The following is a 19,596-nucleotide window of genomic DNA, read 5'->3' on the forward strand; positions in this document are numbered from 1 at the left end:
GTGGAATAGTTAACACCCTTGAATCAGTCTCTTCAGCACCAAATTAATCAGCATTCAAATGATTGAGCTAACCTTCCTATTGTATTTATGACTACTCTTCTTACACTGGCAGAGGGGCTGGCCCGGGGAAGAAAAGAGGAAGAATATATCATTTCCACAAAATAAAAAAATCAAAATTAACTGTATCAATCATTGACTCACCCGAGTCGGCAACTCCCTTGTATCTTGGCCACTTTTTTTTACGAAGACCGAGTTCTTGAAACACTGGTTTAAATATAACTTCAACTCAAATCAACTCAACTCAACTCAACTCAACTAAGCCTTTGTCCCAAACTAGCTGGGTCGGCTAGTGAATCCTTTGGAAAATTTTCATGAAGAAGGTGAAAGCATCGACTAAGTCTAATCCTGACACTAGTTGTGTTCGTCTACATGGGTTACATATAACTTATGATGGGCAAAAGCTGATATTACCCAAATAGAAAATGGGCAAAAGCATGTAGATACAAAGCTGAAAGCATCGACTAAGTCTAGTCCTGACACTAGTTGCATCCATTGCATGTATGTAGATACAAAGATCAGAAGAAAAAAAATTGAAGTTTTCGAGAGAAGCCTAAAATAATGATGATATCTATGAAAACAATGGGGTGTGAAAATCAGCACCCTTTAAGGAAGAAAAGATACATATGCCATGGCTAACTAGGAAGCTGACTCAAAAGTATCCAAGCACTTAAAGACTCTTGAGAGTCCTCCTTCAAAACGTCTAGGATTAAGCAACATGCAAAGGTTGTACTGGAGCCGAAGAATTCGTCCTGCTATATCTTGTGCTTGGCCAAAAGCAAGTTCCACAAATAAGGTTCTGATGAACAATATTTAACTAACGCCGCTTGTGCAGAATAACAAAGAAACAATGTACTTTTGGTTCCAACATGTGGGCTAGTTTATTCAATGGAGATAAGACCCAACCCTTTAATTTGATCCTTCCAACTCTAAAAATCACAAGGATATATACTAACCATTATTACATTCTCAGAATACATAATTAGATATTCATACAACTATTGATAATATAGAAGGGCATAAAGAACAACATACCACTATCACCAGTGAAATGTAGTGTCTGATAAAAAAAACTTCCTTGCCTGATAAAGTTATAATTGCTTCAGAATTAATTTATCAGAGAAATCCATGGCTGAAATCATGTAAATGCATGCTCGCCTATGTCTTAACATGGACAAGAGATTTCAATTTCCGTCAAGGAAATGAATCTCAGACTTGACTAGATGGCTCCAGAATTTTATCTCAATTGATAGCAAATCTGTCACATAAAGATTTATATGCTGCACTGCAATGCTTGAATTTTTCCTCTGCTTCTACCTGTTTATGCATCAAGAAATTTGCATTTGGTTCTGTTAGTTGGAAACTTGGAATAATATAAAATTGAAAATATACTAACATAAAGACAGACATATGAGCCCGCTGATTCAGTTACATATAGCAGCACAAATACAAACGACGGTATAATCAATTCAGATCTAAGGAAAATAAAGAAAATAAAGGTAAACCAAGAGAATAAATCTGATTGCCGTGTCGGTAAAGTATAGGAAAAGAAAGAACTGACAAAGTGACAATGAGTTTGGCCATGGAAAGATGCCTCTTGACCTTTTAGCAGGATATGTGGCCAGATTCATTTGTGAAATCTCAACTAGTATTTAACATTAAGCAGATTATCCATCTGCCTCCACAATTTTTTTCCTCTTTGAGTGACATTTGCATCCATAAACATAAGTCCAGTGCAATGTACATTGTTGAATTAGTGAGTCCAGATTACCTCTGAAAATTACAAAAAATTACCAGATTTCTGAGTTTGACAGTTGCAGTCATTTTTCACCTAGACATCAAACTTTACTGTGATATGTTTCCCCTTATGTGTGTCAACTCTTCTAGAGCACATGGAAGAAATATAGAGTTAATATATATATATATATATATATATATATATATATAGAGAGAGAGAGAGAGAGAGAGAGAGGGGTTCCTGAGGTGGCGCTAGCGCTACCTCATATGAGGTGGTGCTCACAAAACATAGGGGGCCCACTTTGTTTGGATGATCCAAAGCATTCATTTGATAGGCCCTCACATAGATAGGGTGCCCACAAAAAATCAACTTCATAGGATCATCCTAACCCTTCCATTTGTGGAGGTTAAAATGGATGGGTATAAACCTCCACAAATCTAAACCTCCACAAATGGAAAAGTTAGGATGATCCTATGGACCTGATTTTTTGTGGGCACCCTATCTATGTGAGGGCCTATCAAATGAATGCTTTGGATCATCCAAACAAAGTGGGGGCCCCTATGTTTTATGAGCTCCACCTCATATAAGGTAGCGCTAGCGCCACCTCAAGAACCCTTTTCACATATATATATATATATATATATATATATTGACTTCAAAGATGGAAAGCAGATCTTTGACGACACATTTAATCTCACTTCCTAACTCTTCAGACTTGCTTTTGCTATTCATTGACGGCAATAAACAAATGATTAATTGCCTAAAGTTTCTCCTTTTGTTTTTTGAAGCAGTGGTGTACGTTGAGAAAGATTTGGGAGCACTTTGGTTAATTTATATCATAGTTGTAAGCTTGGAGTCAATTCATTCAATAGTCAACACTATATTCATATCATGAAACAAAGAAATAAGAGTAGCCTATTCTGTGGATCCGCTCATCAATGAATCACGTGAAAAGCAGACAGCACAAGAAAATACAACTCAAGTGGGGCTGTTTGGATATGCAGCTTTTAGAATCTTGGATTTCCAGAAAATCCTAAATGGGGGACGAGAGAAGAAAGAGACTGTCCGTCGTTTTCGGATTTCTCGTCCTTCTTTCCGTCGAGTGAGAGAGCAAGAGATCGTCCCATGTTTCCAGGTTTTAGAAATCTCAGGATGGGGAGAGATATTTCTAAAACCTGGATTTCTTACTTAAAATCCAGGATAATGGATTGTAAAATCCAGAATTTTACACTGCTTTCAAACTAAAACCTGGATTCTAAAATCCACGTATCCATACAGCCCCTTAGGTTTTCGCTTTGACGATGCAGAGAAGAAAATTTAAGGGAAAAGAAAATTAGTAGTAGTCAATACCTTCAAAAAACCTTGGTGACGATCCGGATGCCATTTTAAAGCACAGGCACGGTATCTGAAACAGAAAGTGACACCCAAAAGTCAAACCCGTAAATGAGTAAATCCCTTCGTCAGTAGGTTCTAATAGGCATTTAAAAAGCCAACTAATATCTGTAACAAAGATGATACAGAATGCCGTAACATTCCCCAAGTTAATGAAGCAGAGGAGAGAAAAATTAAGGAATAACTTACGTGCTTTTACCAACCAAAAAAAAAAACTTACGCGCTTTTGACTTGTTCGAGTTTTAGTGGACCGGAGGCACTCAATCCAAGGGCTAGGCGATCAGAAATTAAATCCGACTCCAAACTGCCATAGTCTGCAGATGAATCATATTCGTCGTCTAGCCTGTACCTCGAATTCCAAGAGTTTCTATAATTGGAATATCCTGAAGAGTTTCTCCATTGAAAATTATCTGCACTATCAAAGGACCAGTAGAAGTACTGCTCTCCTCCAAATGCAGATCGAAATATAGTCTCAACTCCTTCATCATCACTGAAGCAGAAATGGAAACCTCTTCCTGAATGAGATATAATGTTGTATCATTAAGTTCAAAGGTTCACATACGATATTCAGCCACAAACTACTGCATAAAAGCAAAAAATAAAAAAAATCGTTGCGTAAAAGTGTTTAAAAACGCAGATGCAGGTCAAACGCGGCCAAAGCAAATCCTAGTCGACTTGGTGCGGCGCGATCGAGTAGTCGGTTGACACGGCCAAGTAGTTGGTTGATGCGGACATAACTCGGGAGAGTTAAAGGAGTTTTGATTGACCTTGTAGGGTAAATGCGGACTTGGCCAAGGAAAAAGGGAGTTGACTCGGGCGAGTCGATGACGACGCGGAGGAGTTTTGAAACTATGGCATAAACCATGAGAGGATGCAGATGTAGCTTCTTGATTAGATAGAGAATGTGTAAATAGGGTGGAGCTTTGTTTTGGGCAATCTATTCCCCTTTGTCTAAAGCACTTATCCATTTTTAAATATATTTTTTTGAGAAATTCAATTCATTCTTCCCAGAAGTGAGAATGTTCACTCCACCTAAAGTTCATCGTTTTTTGTACCAGGGCTGAGCTTTGTGTTGGGCATCTCTTCCTCATGTCTAATGCAGTTTTCCATTTTTAATTTTTTTTTTTTTTTTGGAGACATTCATTTCCTTCTTCCCAGAAGTGAGAATGTTAAGTCCAGCTGATACGCTCCTACAGTCCATCCTTATTTATCCTTTGGCATACACTGAAAAGTCCATACTTTTTAACTATTGTAGTGTTATCATATCTGTGGCCAGTGCCTAATGTCTTCATAGAAGGAAGACCTAAGTTCCCCACAAGACCCAGGATTTAAGAAAGGAAAATTGATAAACCAAAAGCAAGCTGATGTATATATTTTGTTGTCCCTACAGAAATGCATTTATCGCAATTATATACTGCAATTTTACTTACCTTTACCGATAAGCATTCAGTAAGAGTCATTTCCTTACTAAGATATAAGCATGAGACATATCTCCAGAAATAAAAATGACAACGACCACAGTAGAAAATAGTACAAGAACAATAGAGGATGATGAAAATTTGCAGTACCATAACTTCTACCCCTATAACTTTTCCATTGAGATTCCTGAGATCCATAACTCTTCCTTTTTGTTCCCCCAGTCGAGTGATGCTTTGTGAACCACGAGGGGCCCTCCCTTGATGACTCCTCCCGTTTGTCATCACCAGACTTCCAGCTCTGGTAGTGTCTCGGAACAAAAAGAACATAGCATAATTAGAACTACTTGGTAGAATATGCAAATTAGCTGGGTCAACAGCTTATAAGAACATTGCAATCAAAGAATTATAATACAAAACTACTGCAATTACTAAAACTCAACTCAACTCAACAAAGCCTTTGTCCCAAACTAGTTGGGGTCGGCTAAATGAATCCTTAAGACAAATTTCATGAAGAACTAGAAAATTTCAGCCGTCTTCAAGCTCAAATTGTAATCAAGCTCTAAGAAAGAAATAGAAAAACAATGGGCAAGCTTTAACAAAGGTAGGACATTCCTAACAACAAGTCTTCATCAATCCAACCCGGTACCCAAAATGCTTCTCAGAAACACAAAACCCAGTTGAAAAAGCCAGTTTTGATTTGGCTGAATCTTTTATTCCTGGTGCAGGAAAAAGGTTTCACTACGCCTTCCAATTTCTTACCACACCTACAATCCCAGGAACACAAACGCTGGTTACAAAAGCCAGTTTCCACTTCGGATGAACCCTTTATCCCTTGGGAAAGATGAGGCTTTCACCACCTCTCCTTTCCAATTTCTTATCACACCTTCAATCCCAACTGAGCCAGGTATCCCACAAGAACTTATTTATAGGATTGAGCCTCTAGCTTTGTTCTCCAACCTTGAAGCCAGAGGTTCAATCCAGCTTACCTACCCAAAACATGGAAATTATTTCCCAAATAGGAAAGATGTCTACTACCAACAATCCCCAAAACTCCTTTCTGCAATGGGCCCAATTAGCAATGGAGAGATTGTTTCCCAAAGAGGGGTCCATCTAGTCACAACTTTCTTCCAGTCCATAAGCCCCAAAGAATAGCATACAGGGTCATAATCCATAAGATTCTTTTTTCTATAGCCCAAAAGAGCAAAATCCCACCAAGAAAAGAGGTACGACACCTTAGCTGGAAAAACCCATCAAGTGTCGAAGCATTTCAGAAAGGTCTACAAATCCCAGGTAGTTAAACGATTCTTCCACTTTTTTGAAATACAACAATTAGCAAGCAGGAATCTCTTCTTCATGAGCATATCACATGTATTCAACTTTTCTGAAAGAGCCATCCAACAAAAGATTCCACCCTAGGGAAACTGGGGCACCCCACACTCTTGTTGACAATACAAGGGGTGGCATACATGTCAAAATTCAAATAAAATTCCTCTCAAACAGAACGAAAAGGATAAACATAAGTTCAGAGCATCTAACTAAATTGATATCAGGTCCCAATTGTTCCAGGAGTATTCAGAAAGAATATAGTAGAAGTATTGTCCCTAAACAAATTATAGAAATTAGAGATTAAATAGCAGAAACAATCATGACAGTGAAACAGCATAAACTATAATGTCACAAAACTGATAAAAACCTGAAATAGGTATTCTGCATATGCACCAACATTGCGCAATAATGTCTTTTTTGCTTCCATCCTTTTAACTCTTTTTGCATAATTATTGAATCTCTGAAAATAAGATTGCTTCAGGCCACATGAACAATAAAAAGATAAACAAATATATAAGATTTGTTTCCATATAATTTGTTTTAGTTATCAGATATCATGTACAAGGGAAACATTTAGACCAGGTAAATAGTTTTCATAGGAATAGAAACGCATGAGACTGCAAGAGGTCATCACAGTCTAGCAATTGATTCTATTGCCAAAAGCTGCATAGTGCAAATCAATTGCTATGGTGTATATAAAATAATAGATAGTGCTAACATTAGTGTCAGTAAGCTAATCAAGAATAAATGTCCTGGCAATGCAATGCATGTGTGCAACAAGTAGAAAATTTGGTTGTTTGTTATGATGAAAAGAGTTTTTATGCTATGTGAAATTTATGAAAACCCAATATTTGAAGGTCAGTAATGTTAGAAGAGGATGGTTGGCGGCATCTGATGGTCAGATAGCTATTGTCGGTGTATCTTTGAAAGCTCAAACAGAGAGAATACATGGATTCCTCGAGGGCTGCTTAAGGCACTTCAGTGCAAACCAGAAGGACTAGAGAGGACTAGAGCTGTTGGATGTCAAGCTGCTATAACTTAACAACCAAAAAAGCTTTGTGGCATCTGTGCACAGGCCCCTCCCTGACCTACTCATCATCATCTCATATGGAGCGAAGCAAAAAGAAGGTCATCCCCACCCCGGGCTCACTCACCACCTACCTACTTGTGCCCATAGCTTGATCAGAGGTCAAGAGTTTGGTCTGGACTCCGGAGGAAAAACAGAGGTTGTATGTTTCAAGCGATACGTGAATTGCTCAAAAGTGCTTTGCTACTTGAAGTTGTCCCGCTGGCGAAAATATCTTAATGGGTAGCGTATAGCCTTGCCGAGGCTGGGGTCATAGTTTTAAATTTCGGCTGAAATATTTCGGTTGCCGCCTTAGACGGAACGAAATACACCATGAATCGGAATTTTGAAGAATTTTGCTGAAATTTAGTTTTCACCCTTATTCATAAATTTTCCACTGAAATGTAAAAGATTTTCACCGAAATTTAAGACATTTCCATCGAAATTTTAGACATTTCAACATAAATTTTAAAAATACAGAAAATTTTAACCTAATTTTACGTGATTTTGGCCGAAATTTCTGCCGAAACTGAAATATTTTGATTTCGGTGGTTGTTGAACCGACACTGAAACCAAAATTTAAAACCTTGGCTGAGGTTGAGGGTTCAAGTCCCTCTTTCAGCTCCTGGCTTCATCGTTGGCTTCATCATTCAGTCATCGCGAGTAGAGTGCGTAAGTCATTGATTCAAATCCGAAAAATAAAGGTTGTATTTTTTTTCCTGTTTTTTCATCGAGATTCTGTTGGTGTTTTATCGAAAAGAATTCATTGCATTACATTCTCCCACCATACTTTTGTTGGAAAAGCCAACACCCCTATTACCCATTATGTTTGTGTCATGCAAAAAAAAGCACTCTATTTTTACTTTTCGAAGCAGCACCATCCTTGAATGCACCAAACCACATGATTGTTTACAAATGACTATCCCTCATCCTCACAATCGCCACTCCTTGCGTTGTTGCGGATCCATGTCAATTAAGATCTCAAGACTCAGCCACACCTACGATGCTACGAATAATAGATTTGCATCACGATATCCTATTCTTCGTCATTCTGATTTTGGTTTTTGTATCAACGATGTTGGTTAGCACTTTATGGCATTTCGACTATAAATGAATCCAATCCCACAAAGGATTGTTCATGGAATTGGAGATTATTCAGACCATATGTCCTAGTATCATCCCGATGTTCATTGTTATACCTTCATTACGAAGACATGAGACTTCTAGAGGTCATCAAAGTCTTGCAAGATCCTCCCTTCTTTTAGCTTTGTTTGTACTTATGATCTATGGGAAGGGTGGAGAGTGGTGTGTATATCGGTGATCCCTCCGCCAGAGGATTTTATGAAACTCAACTTTGATGGTTCAAGCCAAGGCAACCCGGGCCCGGCCGGAATTGGTGGGGTTATAAGAAATTGCGAAGGAGAGGTCATGTGGGCTTTTGCAGGCCCCATTGGGAGAGCCGATGCAACGGAGGCCGGAGTCAAAGCGGTTCACCAAGGCTTGAAATTGCTAGTGAGAGACCGGGTGGAAAATGTGATTGTTGAAGGAGACTCGTTGAATGTCATTAGGGGGTTGAAGAAATCTCAAAATCCGCCTTGGGGATTTGGTCATCTTTTGGATGAAATGTTTGACTGAATGTCTCGGTCATCGTGGTCCTTTATTCATGTTCGTCGATCTGCTAACCAAGTAGCCGATTGCCTCGCGAGAGAAGGAGTTTCTAAGGAAGCATTAGCTCTCTTTCACTATCTTCCCTCTTAATTCTTCTTTTCTTGTTTCTTCTTTCATTTTCCTTTTGTCTCTTTGTATATTGACCATCTTGGTTGCTTTTTTCAATAAAATTGGCTACCATTATCACACAAAAAAAAACATATTCTATTGCCAAAAGATGAATGATGTCTTGGGTCTTTCCAGCAAAACTGGGTCTCTCTAGCAAAACCGATAGACCTATTGTAGTGTTGGTCAACGGTTGCATGGAGGAAAAAAAAGGCCATTTGGAATGTTTCTTTACTCGCAAGTCGCAACAATTTGGGTTCTTTGGAAAGAGTGAAACGCTCAAATTTTTAAACGATACTCCAGGAGCCCCTCATTTCTCTATTTCAAAGTGATTGCCCTAACGATTTCTTGGGTAAAGATTTTACTTTGCTTCGTTTATATCAACTTTTGACTTATAGAATGGATGGAGGGATATTTGTTTTAGTTCAAAGCAGGACCTCATTATTTTGCATGAATAGGAGCCTCCTGCCTCTTGCCTCTTAAAGCTCAACTTCGATGGAGCTGGGAAAACTCGGGCCCAATAGGAATTGGTGGCATCCTAAGAGACGAGTCGGGACTAGTGTGATGGGCATTCTCGGGTCCAATAGAGATCACAGACTCCTCCGAGGCTGAGGTAAGAGCAGCTCACTAGTGAATTAAGCTACTAGAGAGAGAGATCACGGATAAAGTGACTGTGAGGGGACTCCTTAAATGTTATTAGATAGCTTCGGGGTTCTCATGCCTTTCCGTGGAGATTTGCACCTTTATTTGATGAAATCCAAGACCGGGTGGATGAATATTCTACCTCAACGAAGCATGTCAAGAGATCCGCCAATGGGGTTACCGATAACCTTGCCAGGAGTTGGATAAATAAAGAGGGCTTGGAGTTGTTTGATTTCCTCCCTCCTTGAGTCTGTGTCCTTATTTTTTTCCACCTTAGGGGTGGTGGTGGGTTTATGTTGTATTTTTCTTTTCTTGGTTCTCTCCCTTTGTATTGTATTGACCATCTCAGTCTTCATCCCTCATTTTTTAATAACATTAAAGATGAATGATGGTAATCAATTGGTATGGTGTAAATAAAATATTAGGTAGTGATAACATTACTGTATGTAGGCATCTTATACTCCTTAATGCTGCAATTTTTTCAATATTTTTGACTTTCTAGCATTGTATTTTTTTTTTATTCCTTTATCCCTGTGATATGCTTCTCGGCAGCAAGCTTTCTATTTTTCTCTAGTAATCTTGTATAAAGATATTTACTGTCAGTGTCAATTTCAACGACCCTGGTACCCTAGAATGTTGTGGCACCGTCAAGAACTTCATTGTAGTGTAATAATAAGATGGGGTTGACACACTATTTTATAGTGTACAGTTGAAGATTAGAACTTCAAAATAGTAAGAAGAGAAGATGAATCACTGAGTGAAAAGCAGCCAGCCCAATAAAAAATAACAGTTTAAGGTGCTTTCAGCGGTTAGGTTGTTAAAGCATAATGGGATAGCTTCAAAAGACAACCATATTTTAGAGGATTCTTCTTGTTATCTAAAAATGACTTTGGGAATCACTTCCAACCTTTGCCAATAATCTGGGTCCCATTTTAAAAGTGGTTGCAGAAACTCCTGCATTGTGTAGAAAAGTTTGGGGCCATTTGGATATGCGGATTTTAGAATCTTGGATTTCCTCAAAATCCTGGATCGGAGACGAGAGAAGGAGACCGTCCATAGTTTTCTGATTTCTCACCCTTCTTTCCGTCGAGCAAGAGAGTAGGAGATCGTCCCATGTTTCCAGGTTTTAGAAATCTCAAGATGGGGGAGAGATTTCCAAAACCTGGATTTCTCACTTAAAATCCACGATAATGGATTGTAAAATCCAGAATTTTACACCGCTTTCAAACTAAAACATGGATTCTAAAATCCAAGTATCCAAACAGCCTCTCTGAATCTTGATAAAGGATGGCTGAAGTAGTTGACAGAGTGGGAAGCGAGTGCGAGAAGCGACACAAGAAGCAAAAGCGGGAAGCAGGAGATTTAGAAAAGAAATAATGCAAGAAGTGAAAAGCTATAAAGAAAGTAAAGAGGAAACATGTGGGAAGTTTCATTGAAAGTCAATATGAAGTATGTAATAAGACTCATTGGAAGCAAAAAAGAAGTATATAGAAAGTGTATGGTTAAGATTAGGTTAGGGGGAGTGATAATGCGTGTAAGGACTACAATTTACAAGTAATAAGAAGACTTCACCACTTATTAGAATTACAAGTTTTGGGGATTTACTGTTTCACATGTTTTATATTCAAGTATATTTAATGTTAAGATTCTAGAAAAAAGATCCACATAGGTTTTATTTGAAACTTATGACCATAATCAAAAGGAGAAAGCACGCTTTTAGGAAAAATAATCACCTAATAGAAAGAGTACTCTTAATTAGCATAGGAAGCAGGGGTGCAAGTTTGGCCCTGTTAGCCCTGACCCGCCCTGAGCCCGAACAGGGTCAGGACTGGATTTTCCAACCCTGAGGGCGGGTCAGGGTTCATTTTTTTAGACCCTGACTCAGGCCGGTCGGGTTCTGGGTTAATGCCTCGGGTCACCGTGACTCGGCCCGACCCTAAGTTTTCTATTATAGAATTGAACCATCTGTGCATGTTTCTTTTGCTAATGTTTTCTATTATCTTGGGTTGATGTTTCTTTAGATTATTATTATTAATTGTCTCTGTTGCCCGTCATGTCGTTGAATTCATATTGTCTAATTTTGTTCCCTTTCTCTGTTTATTGATTATTTTGTTCTATATGATAAGTAGTTGCTTTATTTTTGGCACTCTTAACAGGTATTTGCACTAGGGTCAATTAGGGCCGGCCCGGCCCTGCCCAATCAGGGCCAATCAGGGCGGGCCAGGGCCAGCACTGAGCCCTGTAGGGCAATGGGTTGAGGTTTTTCGGCCCTGACTCAGGGTCAGGGCGGGTCAGGGTCGAGATAATGGGATCCAGAGTTGGGCTTGGGTTTTGAAAAACCCGACCCAACCCGACCCTATTGCAGCCCTAATAGGAAGTATTAGGGGTGCAAGTTTGGCCCTGTCAGCCCTGACCCACCCTGAGCCCGAACAGGGTCAGGGCTGGATTTTCTAACCCTGAGGGCGGGTCAGGGTTAATTTTTTTTTTACCCTGACTCAGGTCGGGCGGGTTTTGGGTTAATGCCTCGGGTACCCTGACCCGGCCCGACCCTGAGTTTTCTATTATAGAATTGAACCATCTGTGCTTGTTTCTTTTGCTAATGTTTTCTATTATCTTGGATTGATGTTTCTTTAGATTATTATTATTAATTGTCTCTGTTGCCCGCATGTTGTTGAATTCATATTTTCTTATTTTGTTCACTTTCTCTGTTTATTGATCATTTGTTCCATATGATAAGTGGTAGCTTTATTTTTGGCACTCTCAACATGTATTCGCACTAGGGTCAATTAGGGCCGGTCCGGCCCGGCCCTGCCCAACCAAGGCGGGCCCGGGCCAGGGCCAACACAATACCCTGTAGGGCGGGTAATGGGTTGAGGTTTTCCGGCCCTGACTCAGGGTCAGGGCGGGTCAGGGCCGAGATAATGGGATCCAGGGTTGGGCTAGGGTTTTGAAAACCCGACCCTGTTGCAGCCCTAGGAAGTATGTTGGAAGCGTGCTTCCCCTATATTTTGGAAAGCGAGAAGAACTTGCTTCAGATGCGAGCTTCACATCTCCCTAGAAAATGCCCACTGGCACTAACCATTTGAACTTCTTGAATGGAACTCCGAGATATCCATATTTAAAAAACCAAAGGTCTATTTCTTGGCCTAGTGGGTTCAAGTACAACATCCAAAGTGTGTTCAGAGGCATTGAGAAGCTTGGCAATGGAACTATCAATTTACTCATTTTGTCAAAGTGATAACCAGGTGACTAACCCACCTCTATGACCCTTTCTGTTCTGGGGTTTCAGTTTGTGAAACTCATCCCAACTGTTCATCTATACAGTCAAAAAATTAGTACCCAATTAATATCAATTGTATAAATGCCTATAGATCCCCATCTTTACAAGCTTTGAAAAAGAGGAAAATGTATATTTGAGAGTGTAAAGGAGTCAGAGTAACAAGATGTTTTACACTTCTACTATTCAATAGTGCATTTCATGGCATTCATCATGGAATTGTATATACATTGTAACTCGACCCGTCCACTGTTTATCATTTATTCATGATACAGAAATACAGGTATCTGACACAGTAAGATGTCAGGTATGCAGATCCCCTTAATATGTCAAATTAGGAATTAGGATACTGGTACAGCAAAGATCCAATAGGTTTTTGTCTAACATAAAATCTAGGACATGGGGATACATTCTAGTGCTAGATTAACAAAAAATTTATCATTGATACCAATTTCTTAGTATAATATGTCAAATTACAACAGAAAATAACAAAGAACTAGTAAAAAGCAGTGAGCAATATACAATTAATACAAACAAACATGAGTAATAGTGCTATAAGATTCTATCCACTGAACAAAAGGCCAAATAAATTAATATGCAGTTTAGATTGTATTAGTTCTTTTTTTAAGGCAAAAGAATCTGATGTACCACATCCTATGTGAGAATGAATAAAGATCTGAGACGAATATTATGAAGTGTGAATCCAAATTTCTAAAGAAAAAAACAAAAGCGCATAATAGAATATGGGAACTCATCTTCAAGTTTAGTCTTCCCACCCAGGAAACACATAACAGAATTCGCTATAAACAAGTTGAGAGCATTTCCAATAGGCAAAAAACATGCTTTACAAAGTTCAGAACCCTTAGGCCTTGTTTGGATTGCAAGAAAAACATTTCTGAATGAAAATATTTACATGGGATTTTTTTTTCTTTCCATAATTTAGTGGGAAATGATATGATTATGGTTAATTTGGAGGGACATTATCATAAATTCAAGGTCCCTCTAAGTAAACATTGAATAGGGTTTATTCAAGTCATCTTTTTTGTGTATCTAAAAGTAAATTATTTTAAAATATTTTTCCTTTCCAAACTTTTCCTAATAATTCTTGCAATCCAAACAGGGCCTTAGTGGGGTTTTTTTTTAAAAAAAATTGTGTGTGTCATACCAAAGGAAGCAAGAAATATGTATAAAGGACTTACTTTTGAGCCAAAAGAACTCCCACTCTGCAAGAAAGGAAACATTAAGTTTAGATTAAATTTATCATCGACCATGATGATAGGAAAAGCATAAGCATTTCAAAGTTATCAAAACCTAATACTAGTGTTAATTTGAATAAATAAAGCCAAATATTGATACCCCAGATCAGAAAAGTAAGAAAAAAGCAATGAAATAGAGGGACCCAGATGAGTCTATGGATTGAAGAGGGAAAAAAACTTACAGATTCCCAATGGGTTTTCCTCCTTCGTTCAGAAACATGGGTCGAATGAAAGAAAGCAGCTCTCAAGTTAATGGAGGCCATGTGAGAGCTGTTGAAAGCGGTTTTCATGGCATTATTCATGTCTGCAATTGAAAAATGAAAGCTAGATAGAGTAAGCGAAGCTCTTTTTATTTTCTGGGTATTAGAAATGTAGTGATGAAGAAAATCGCGTAAGATTCCAATATAAAACCATGGATTTCTCTGCGAAACTGAATCTGATTTTAGAGGAACGAGAAACCCTCACTCCCTCCCTCGGCTGTTATTACCGACAGAGAGGACATTTTTCTCATTTTGCAAAGGGAAATGATATCCCCACTACCTTATTTTGATGATGGCACTCCTCACTACACCGTAGGATGATCCAAACCGTCCATTAGATGGGCCACAGCCTAAATAGGTTGCGCCCCAGAAATCATTTCCATAGGTTGATCATAACTATTAACTTAACAACTTCTCCAAAAGCTTAAGCTTTAAGCTTTAACACTCCCCACACGTGTGGCCCACTTGGCAAGCACAAGGCATATGTGGTCCCATTTTTGGCCTACCATCGCATGGGGATTTTTGCTATCCACTATGATACCGTATTAAATTACCAACTTCTCCAAAAGATTAAGCTGTTGGAGAAATGCGTTATTACTCTTTTATACTTCAATACTAAGCCTCCGATATATAGAGGGGCTGATATTTAGAGGGTGATCCCTAACCCTCTATAGATCGGAGGGTTAGGATCAACCTATGGAAATGATTTTCGGGGCACAACCTATTTATAGGCTGTGGCCGATCTAGTGGTGTTGCCGCTAAAACCTGACCTGAGGTTGAAGGGGTCCCACCTGGAAGCACACTTGAGGAGATTATCTGCACTCGCAATCAAAAGGTCAGAAAGCCACTCGGAGTTTTGGACTCCACGAAGGCTCTTCGATGCTTAAGTCAGAATTGGCAACCATGATGTGAGCTCTCTGAAGAGAATTCTAAAAATTGACTGAACATAAAAAATGAAAAAAGTCCTCACCTTTGGAGATTCTACCTCTCTCTATAGAAAATATTAGGGTCCTCACTTTACCACTGGTTGCGTGTTTGCCACGTGTCCATCATCTATTGGTGCCCTCCTATTGAGTGTTAGTTTTTACCCCCAACAAGTGGTATGGTGTCAGTTCAACAGTCATGTTCACGGGGTATAAGCCCCCATAGACCATATGAAACTAGAGGGTTATGTCCTCAGTCAAAGTATACAACTAAAATTTGTGTTTTTTCCCTATTTCTTTTTTTATGAGCCATGCGAGATGAAAGTCTCATGCACGGTTTTGAATGAGATAGAGAAGTGAGGAATCCTCTTTTCGACTCTGGCTCTCCAACTCCAGTCGTTACATTTCTTTTTGTTACTTCGAAAGTAGTTGCTTCAGCTTCAGCTACAACCCATCTTTGCTCAATGGGTATAAGACACCCAGATTTTAGCACCCGGTGCAACATCTCCTGGTTCATCAACAAGCACCAGCTTGACTTGGGGTGGTGGTGATTTAACAGCAGTAGGCGGCAAAGTCACTTTGCTGCCTCTGAATCAAGTACTGTTTTGGTGTAGTTCTTTTTACTTATTACTATATGGATATAAATCACCAGAAGAACGTGAAATTCCGCCCTTTCCCGCTTTGCCACCGGAAGAACATGAAATTCTACACCCCCCCCCCCCAATTAGTGCAATGGGATGTGTCTATTTATGTATCTCTTGACTCAAAATGGGAGCCCTTATATACTTGTTGTTTCCACATGTTCGGATCTTTCGAACCATCTAGATTAATATACTATTAGTATAATAGAAAAAACAGTTCTTTTATATTATATTAGTAAATGAATCAGTCTTTCCACGGAGGTAAATCTTTGCCTGCTAGGCAAGAGGATAGCAAGTTACAAATCCTGTCTCGGTAGGACATGTATTTCTATTACTATGAAATTAATAAATGAAATAGTTAATGGTGGGGTTACACCTGTCCATGATTTAAATGTGAAAAAATTGTCCTCGAATAGGACCATCCATATCCCAATTCCATTCATTTAAGATCCATATGGTGTCATTGACATAAGAGACGTCATTCAATCGAAGAAGATGGTATCATTGAAACAAGAGATGCCATTTATAGTCCAATCCCAAAAATACTTAAAGAATATCATGTATTGGTCTAAGTTAATCCATAGTATATAAAATAAGAGATTAAAAAAGTTGAAATATTGGGAAATGATAAATGCACCCCTTTTTCATTATTAGGGACACCCAGCTACAGTGTATCTACGATTGCAAAGGTGCTGGTGTACTTCACATTTGAAGGAATGAAGTGACCTGATTGCCACGTACAATGCAGCTGGGTCTCCCAAGTGATGAAAAAGGAGCGCATTTAGCACTTCCCGAAATATTTCAATACCTTACTGACCCAGTCAGAAAAAAAGAGGTTACCTTGTTTTTTTTTCTTGAATATGATAGTTTCTAATTGAATCGTAATGTGGTTTGGATTGAGGTAGATATAGTTATTGGACTTATTCCGCTTCTGTATCCGAAAGAGCAGTTCTGATTATGTAATTTAATTGCCTATATAGCAGAGAGGGTGTTATGTTCATAGAATGCGATCTGAACCGTCCATTCGATAGACCTTGCTTTGAATCTCCCATAGCCCTGAAATATCTAACGTCCATTAACTTATTTATTTTGTTACTGAATCTGAACTGTTGCCCGGTTGTAATTTTGGACTGTCCATTTTTAGGAGATACTAGACGATTTCAATGGATCCAAATGATCCGAACGTTAATGGATAGGATTTTGTCATTTTGAGCACACCAGTTGGAATCAAATGTGCCGGTTGGATCCATATCCTAAGGTCCAAAATTATTTCGAATTGTGACCTAAACATAGCCACAAAATCCCATGGAGAGCATCCTAGATCCAATTCAAGGGTGCCAATATACAAAATGCCTTTTATATTCTTGTTCACCTACGTCTACGAAAATGATATATCCGCCCCCTTTTCTTCCCAAGACCACTTTGTAGTCGACCGTATCTTGAATTTATAATCTGAATTTTGTTCGGTTGGATTCAAATTATATATTATATTGGACCGTGACCCAGACATAGCCACAAAAACCTCTCTGGCCGACCTCTCTTTTCGGTCAATTAAATGGCAACACAGACAACTCCTTTATTTATAGAAAAAGACCTAGAGTTCCACCGATAATTAAACTTTGACTAGCTTAATCTATTTAATGAAATGATGTAATTGAACTTTAGGCTACACTAACCACCCATGTCTCAATAAGGATGATATACACTAATTACTAATTACCTTCATACCCTTTACTGTTCACTCTGGTCAATGGGTAACTCCAGCAATTTCACACTTGATCTCATTCATCAATATATACTGTTTATCTTGCCCACATAAGATCTAACATTTGAAGACGCGTTCTCAATTCTTGCTAGTACGTTGGAATTCTCATCCCATTCGGGATTAAATTTCTCTCTAACTATGAGCAAACTAGAAGTTACTGTGTCCAAATCATGTCTGGTTTCTTAAGATCAAAAGCAATATACACTAGAATTAGTAAAAGCAATACTCCTTTCATCATAGTTTTGTGCCTTCTTTCTTCTTCTTATATTAAATTTCATAAACGTAGGACAGTGCTATGAGATAAATCTTTAGCTCAAATTGTAGAGCCCTTCAGAAATGAGGTCTAACCTCAACATTTCTTAGGAGGATTGTGGTTCAAATCTATCAAGATCATTTACTCTTGCTCTCTCTTTTGTTGACAAGGAGTGAATAATCAATTTGATTAGAGAAGTGCCCTGATTTTTAGCATTACAAATAATTCATGCACTGAAATTATAGTAGGGCCCACTTTACTTGCATGATCTAAACCGTTCATTTATTTGTTTATATTGTAGATAATTCGTGTTCCAAAAATCATCTTGAGAAGATGATCCTAGCCCTCAGAGTTATTTAGTATAAAATAGACGGTTCAAATATCTACAAGGGTAAATTTATGCTACTGATACTAGCACTACCAGGATTTGATAACCACAGTAACTCATCTTGTCTTTTATCATAAAACTTTCTCAATAAAAATTTCATTCCGATCAAGGTTGAATCCGACCACATGTGTGGATTGGAAACAGACGTTGGCTTTTTTGTCCGCCTTTCATTCTGTCCGGGTAGACCTGGCAAACGGGTGGGCCGGGCCGGGTTTCAACTGACCTGTACGGGTCCGGGTCAAAAAATGACCCGGAAATTTACGGGTCACAAATGGTTGCCCCGGACCCTACCCATACTGGCCGGGTGGACCCGCGGGTCACCTCTTTTTTTGGTAAATTTTTGTTTTTTTTCTGTCTTTTAAGATTTTTGTTGTTTTTATAGGTATTTGCTAGCCACCTTCACTCCGTAAGTCCTAAGTTTTGGAGAAAATTATGGACAAAGGGATAGAAAGTAGAACAACTACAGAAAAAAGTGCCGAAATAAGGTTCCTTTATATGACAACTACGGAAAAAACTACAAAGAAAATGCATGAAAACATGACAATTATGGAAAAAAGCCCAAAGTTTCATTTCACGTGCCCGCAGGCACCCACGGGTCCAACCGGACTGGCCCAGTTTTCACGTGCCGGGTGGACCTATGGGTTGTTTTCAAACGGGTCACAAATGAGTGACCCAGACCACGGAAAATACGGGCGGGCCGGGTCACTTCTTGCCGGGTTTATGTTCGGGTGTCATTTCCCTTCAGATTCCATTTTTTGATAAAATCAAACGCCGAAATCAAAGCGGAATCGGAATAAGACACCGATTCCAATTCTTGATTCCGGCAATCCAAAGGTGGAAAGAACAGATTTGTAAGAACATATATATATATATATATATATATATATATATATATATATGAGGAAAGTGAAGCTACACCGCCGGTGTAGCTAACTTAGCTACACCGCTGGCTTAAAATACAATGTGCCCACATTGTTTTGGTGATCCAAAGAATTCATTTGATTGGCCCTCACATAGATAGGGTGTCCACCAAAAATCAGCTCCATAGGATCATCCCAACCCTATGATTTGTGGAGGCAAAAATGAACGTGTAAAAACCTTCACAAATTTGTCCATTTTTGCCTCCACAATTTGAAGGGTTGGGATGATCCTATGGAGCTGATTTTTGGTGGACACCCTATCTATGTGAGGGCCAATCAAATGAATGGTTTGGATCACCAAAACAATGTGGGCCCATTGTATTTTAAGCCGGCGGTGTAGCTAAGTTAGCTACCCGGCGGTGTAGCTTCACTTTCCTCTATATAGAAACGAATCAGCTTTACGATGGTCCGATTTTATATGGTCAAAGTAGGGCCCACCATTTGAACGGTCGGGATTGAAAATTACTCCTCGACGTTCGCATTCCATGAGATCATTCCTCC

General features: G+C 38.9%; 1 protein-coding gene across 3 annotated transcripts; it reads right to left on the reverse strand.

Annotated features, from left to right (window-relative positions):
• Nucleotides 1–946: 946 nt before the first annotated feature.
• LOC143854044 (uncharacterized) lies at nucleotides 947–14,470 on the reverse strand. Of its 3 annotated transcripts, XM_077363761.1 has the most exons (8): nucleotides 14,357–14,470; nucleotides 14,128–14,249; nucleotides 13,889–13,912; nucleotides 6,299–6,391; nucleotides 4,756–4,903; nucleotides 3,408–3,702; nucleotides 3,146–3,200; nucleotides 947–1,374 (listed from the first exon to the last, which is right to left on the reverse strand). In XM_077363761.1, exons 2-8 carry the CDS (start codon nucleotides 14,245–14,247, stop codon nucleotides 1,300–1,302), a joined length of 810 nt encoding a protein of 269 aa, XP_077219876.1. In that variant the 5' UTR covers nucleotides 14,248–14,249; nucleotides 14,357–14,470; the 3' UTR covers nucleotides 947–1,299. The 3 variants fall into 3 exon arrangements, with proteins under 3 accessions (XP_077219876.1, XP_077219877.1, XP_077219875.1); XM_077363762.1 differs by having other exon boundaries at nucleotides 4,768–4,903; nucleotides 14,128–14,462; XM_077363760.1 differs by having other exon boundaries at nucleotides 14,128–14,460.
• Between the last annotated feature and the right edge of the window lie 5,126 nt (nucleotides 14,471–19,596).

The sequence above is a fragment of the Tasmannia lanceolata genome, unplaced genomic scaffold (assembly GCF_043159265.1).
Source record: "Tasmannia lanceolata isolate RefF3 unplaced genomic scaffold, GAP_Taslan_0.1 ptg000020l, whole genome shotgun sequence".
Taxonomy (NCBI): domain Eukaryota; kingdom Viridiplantae; phylum Streptophyta; class Magnoliopsida; order Canellales; family Winteraceae; genus Tasmannia; species Tasmannia lanceolata.

Excerpts from the sequence above, each read along its gene's own strand:
- LOC143854044 (XM_077363761.1), bottom strand. The coding sequence starts at position 14,247 with ATGAATAATGCCATGAAAACCGCTTTCAACAGCTCTCACATGGCCTCC. Across the intron at positions 13,913-14,127 it reads GGAAAACCCATTGGGAATCT|AGTGGGAGTTCTTTTGGCTC; the intron begins GTAAGTTTTTTT and ends CCTTTCTTGCAG. Across the intron at positions 3,703-4,755 it reads TTATAGGGGTAGAAGTTATG|GAAGAGGTTTCCATTTCTGC; the intron begins GTACTGCAAATT and ends TATCTCATTCAG.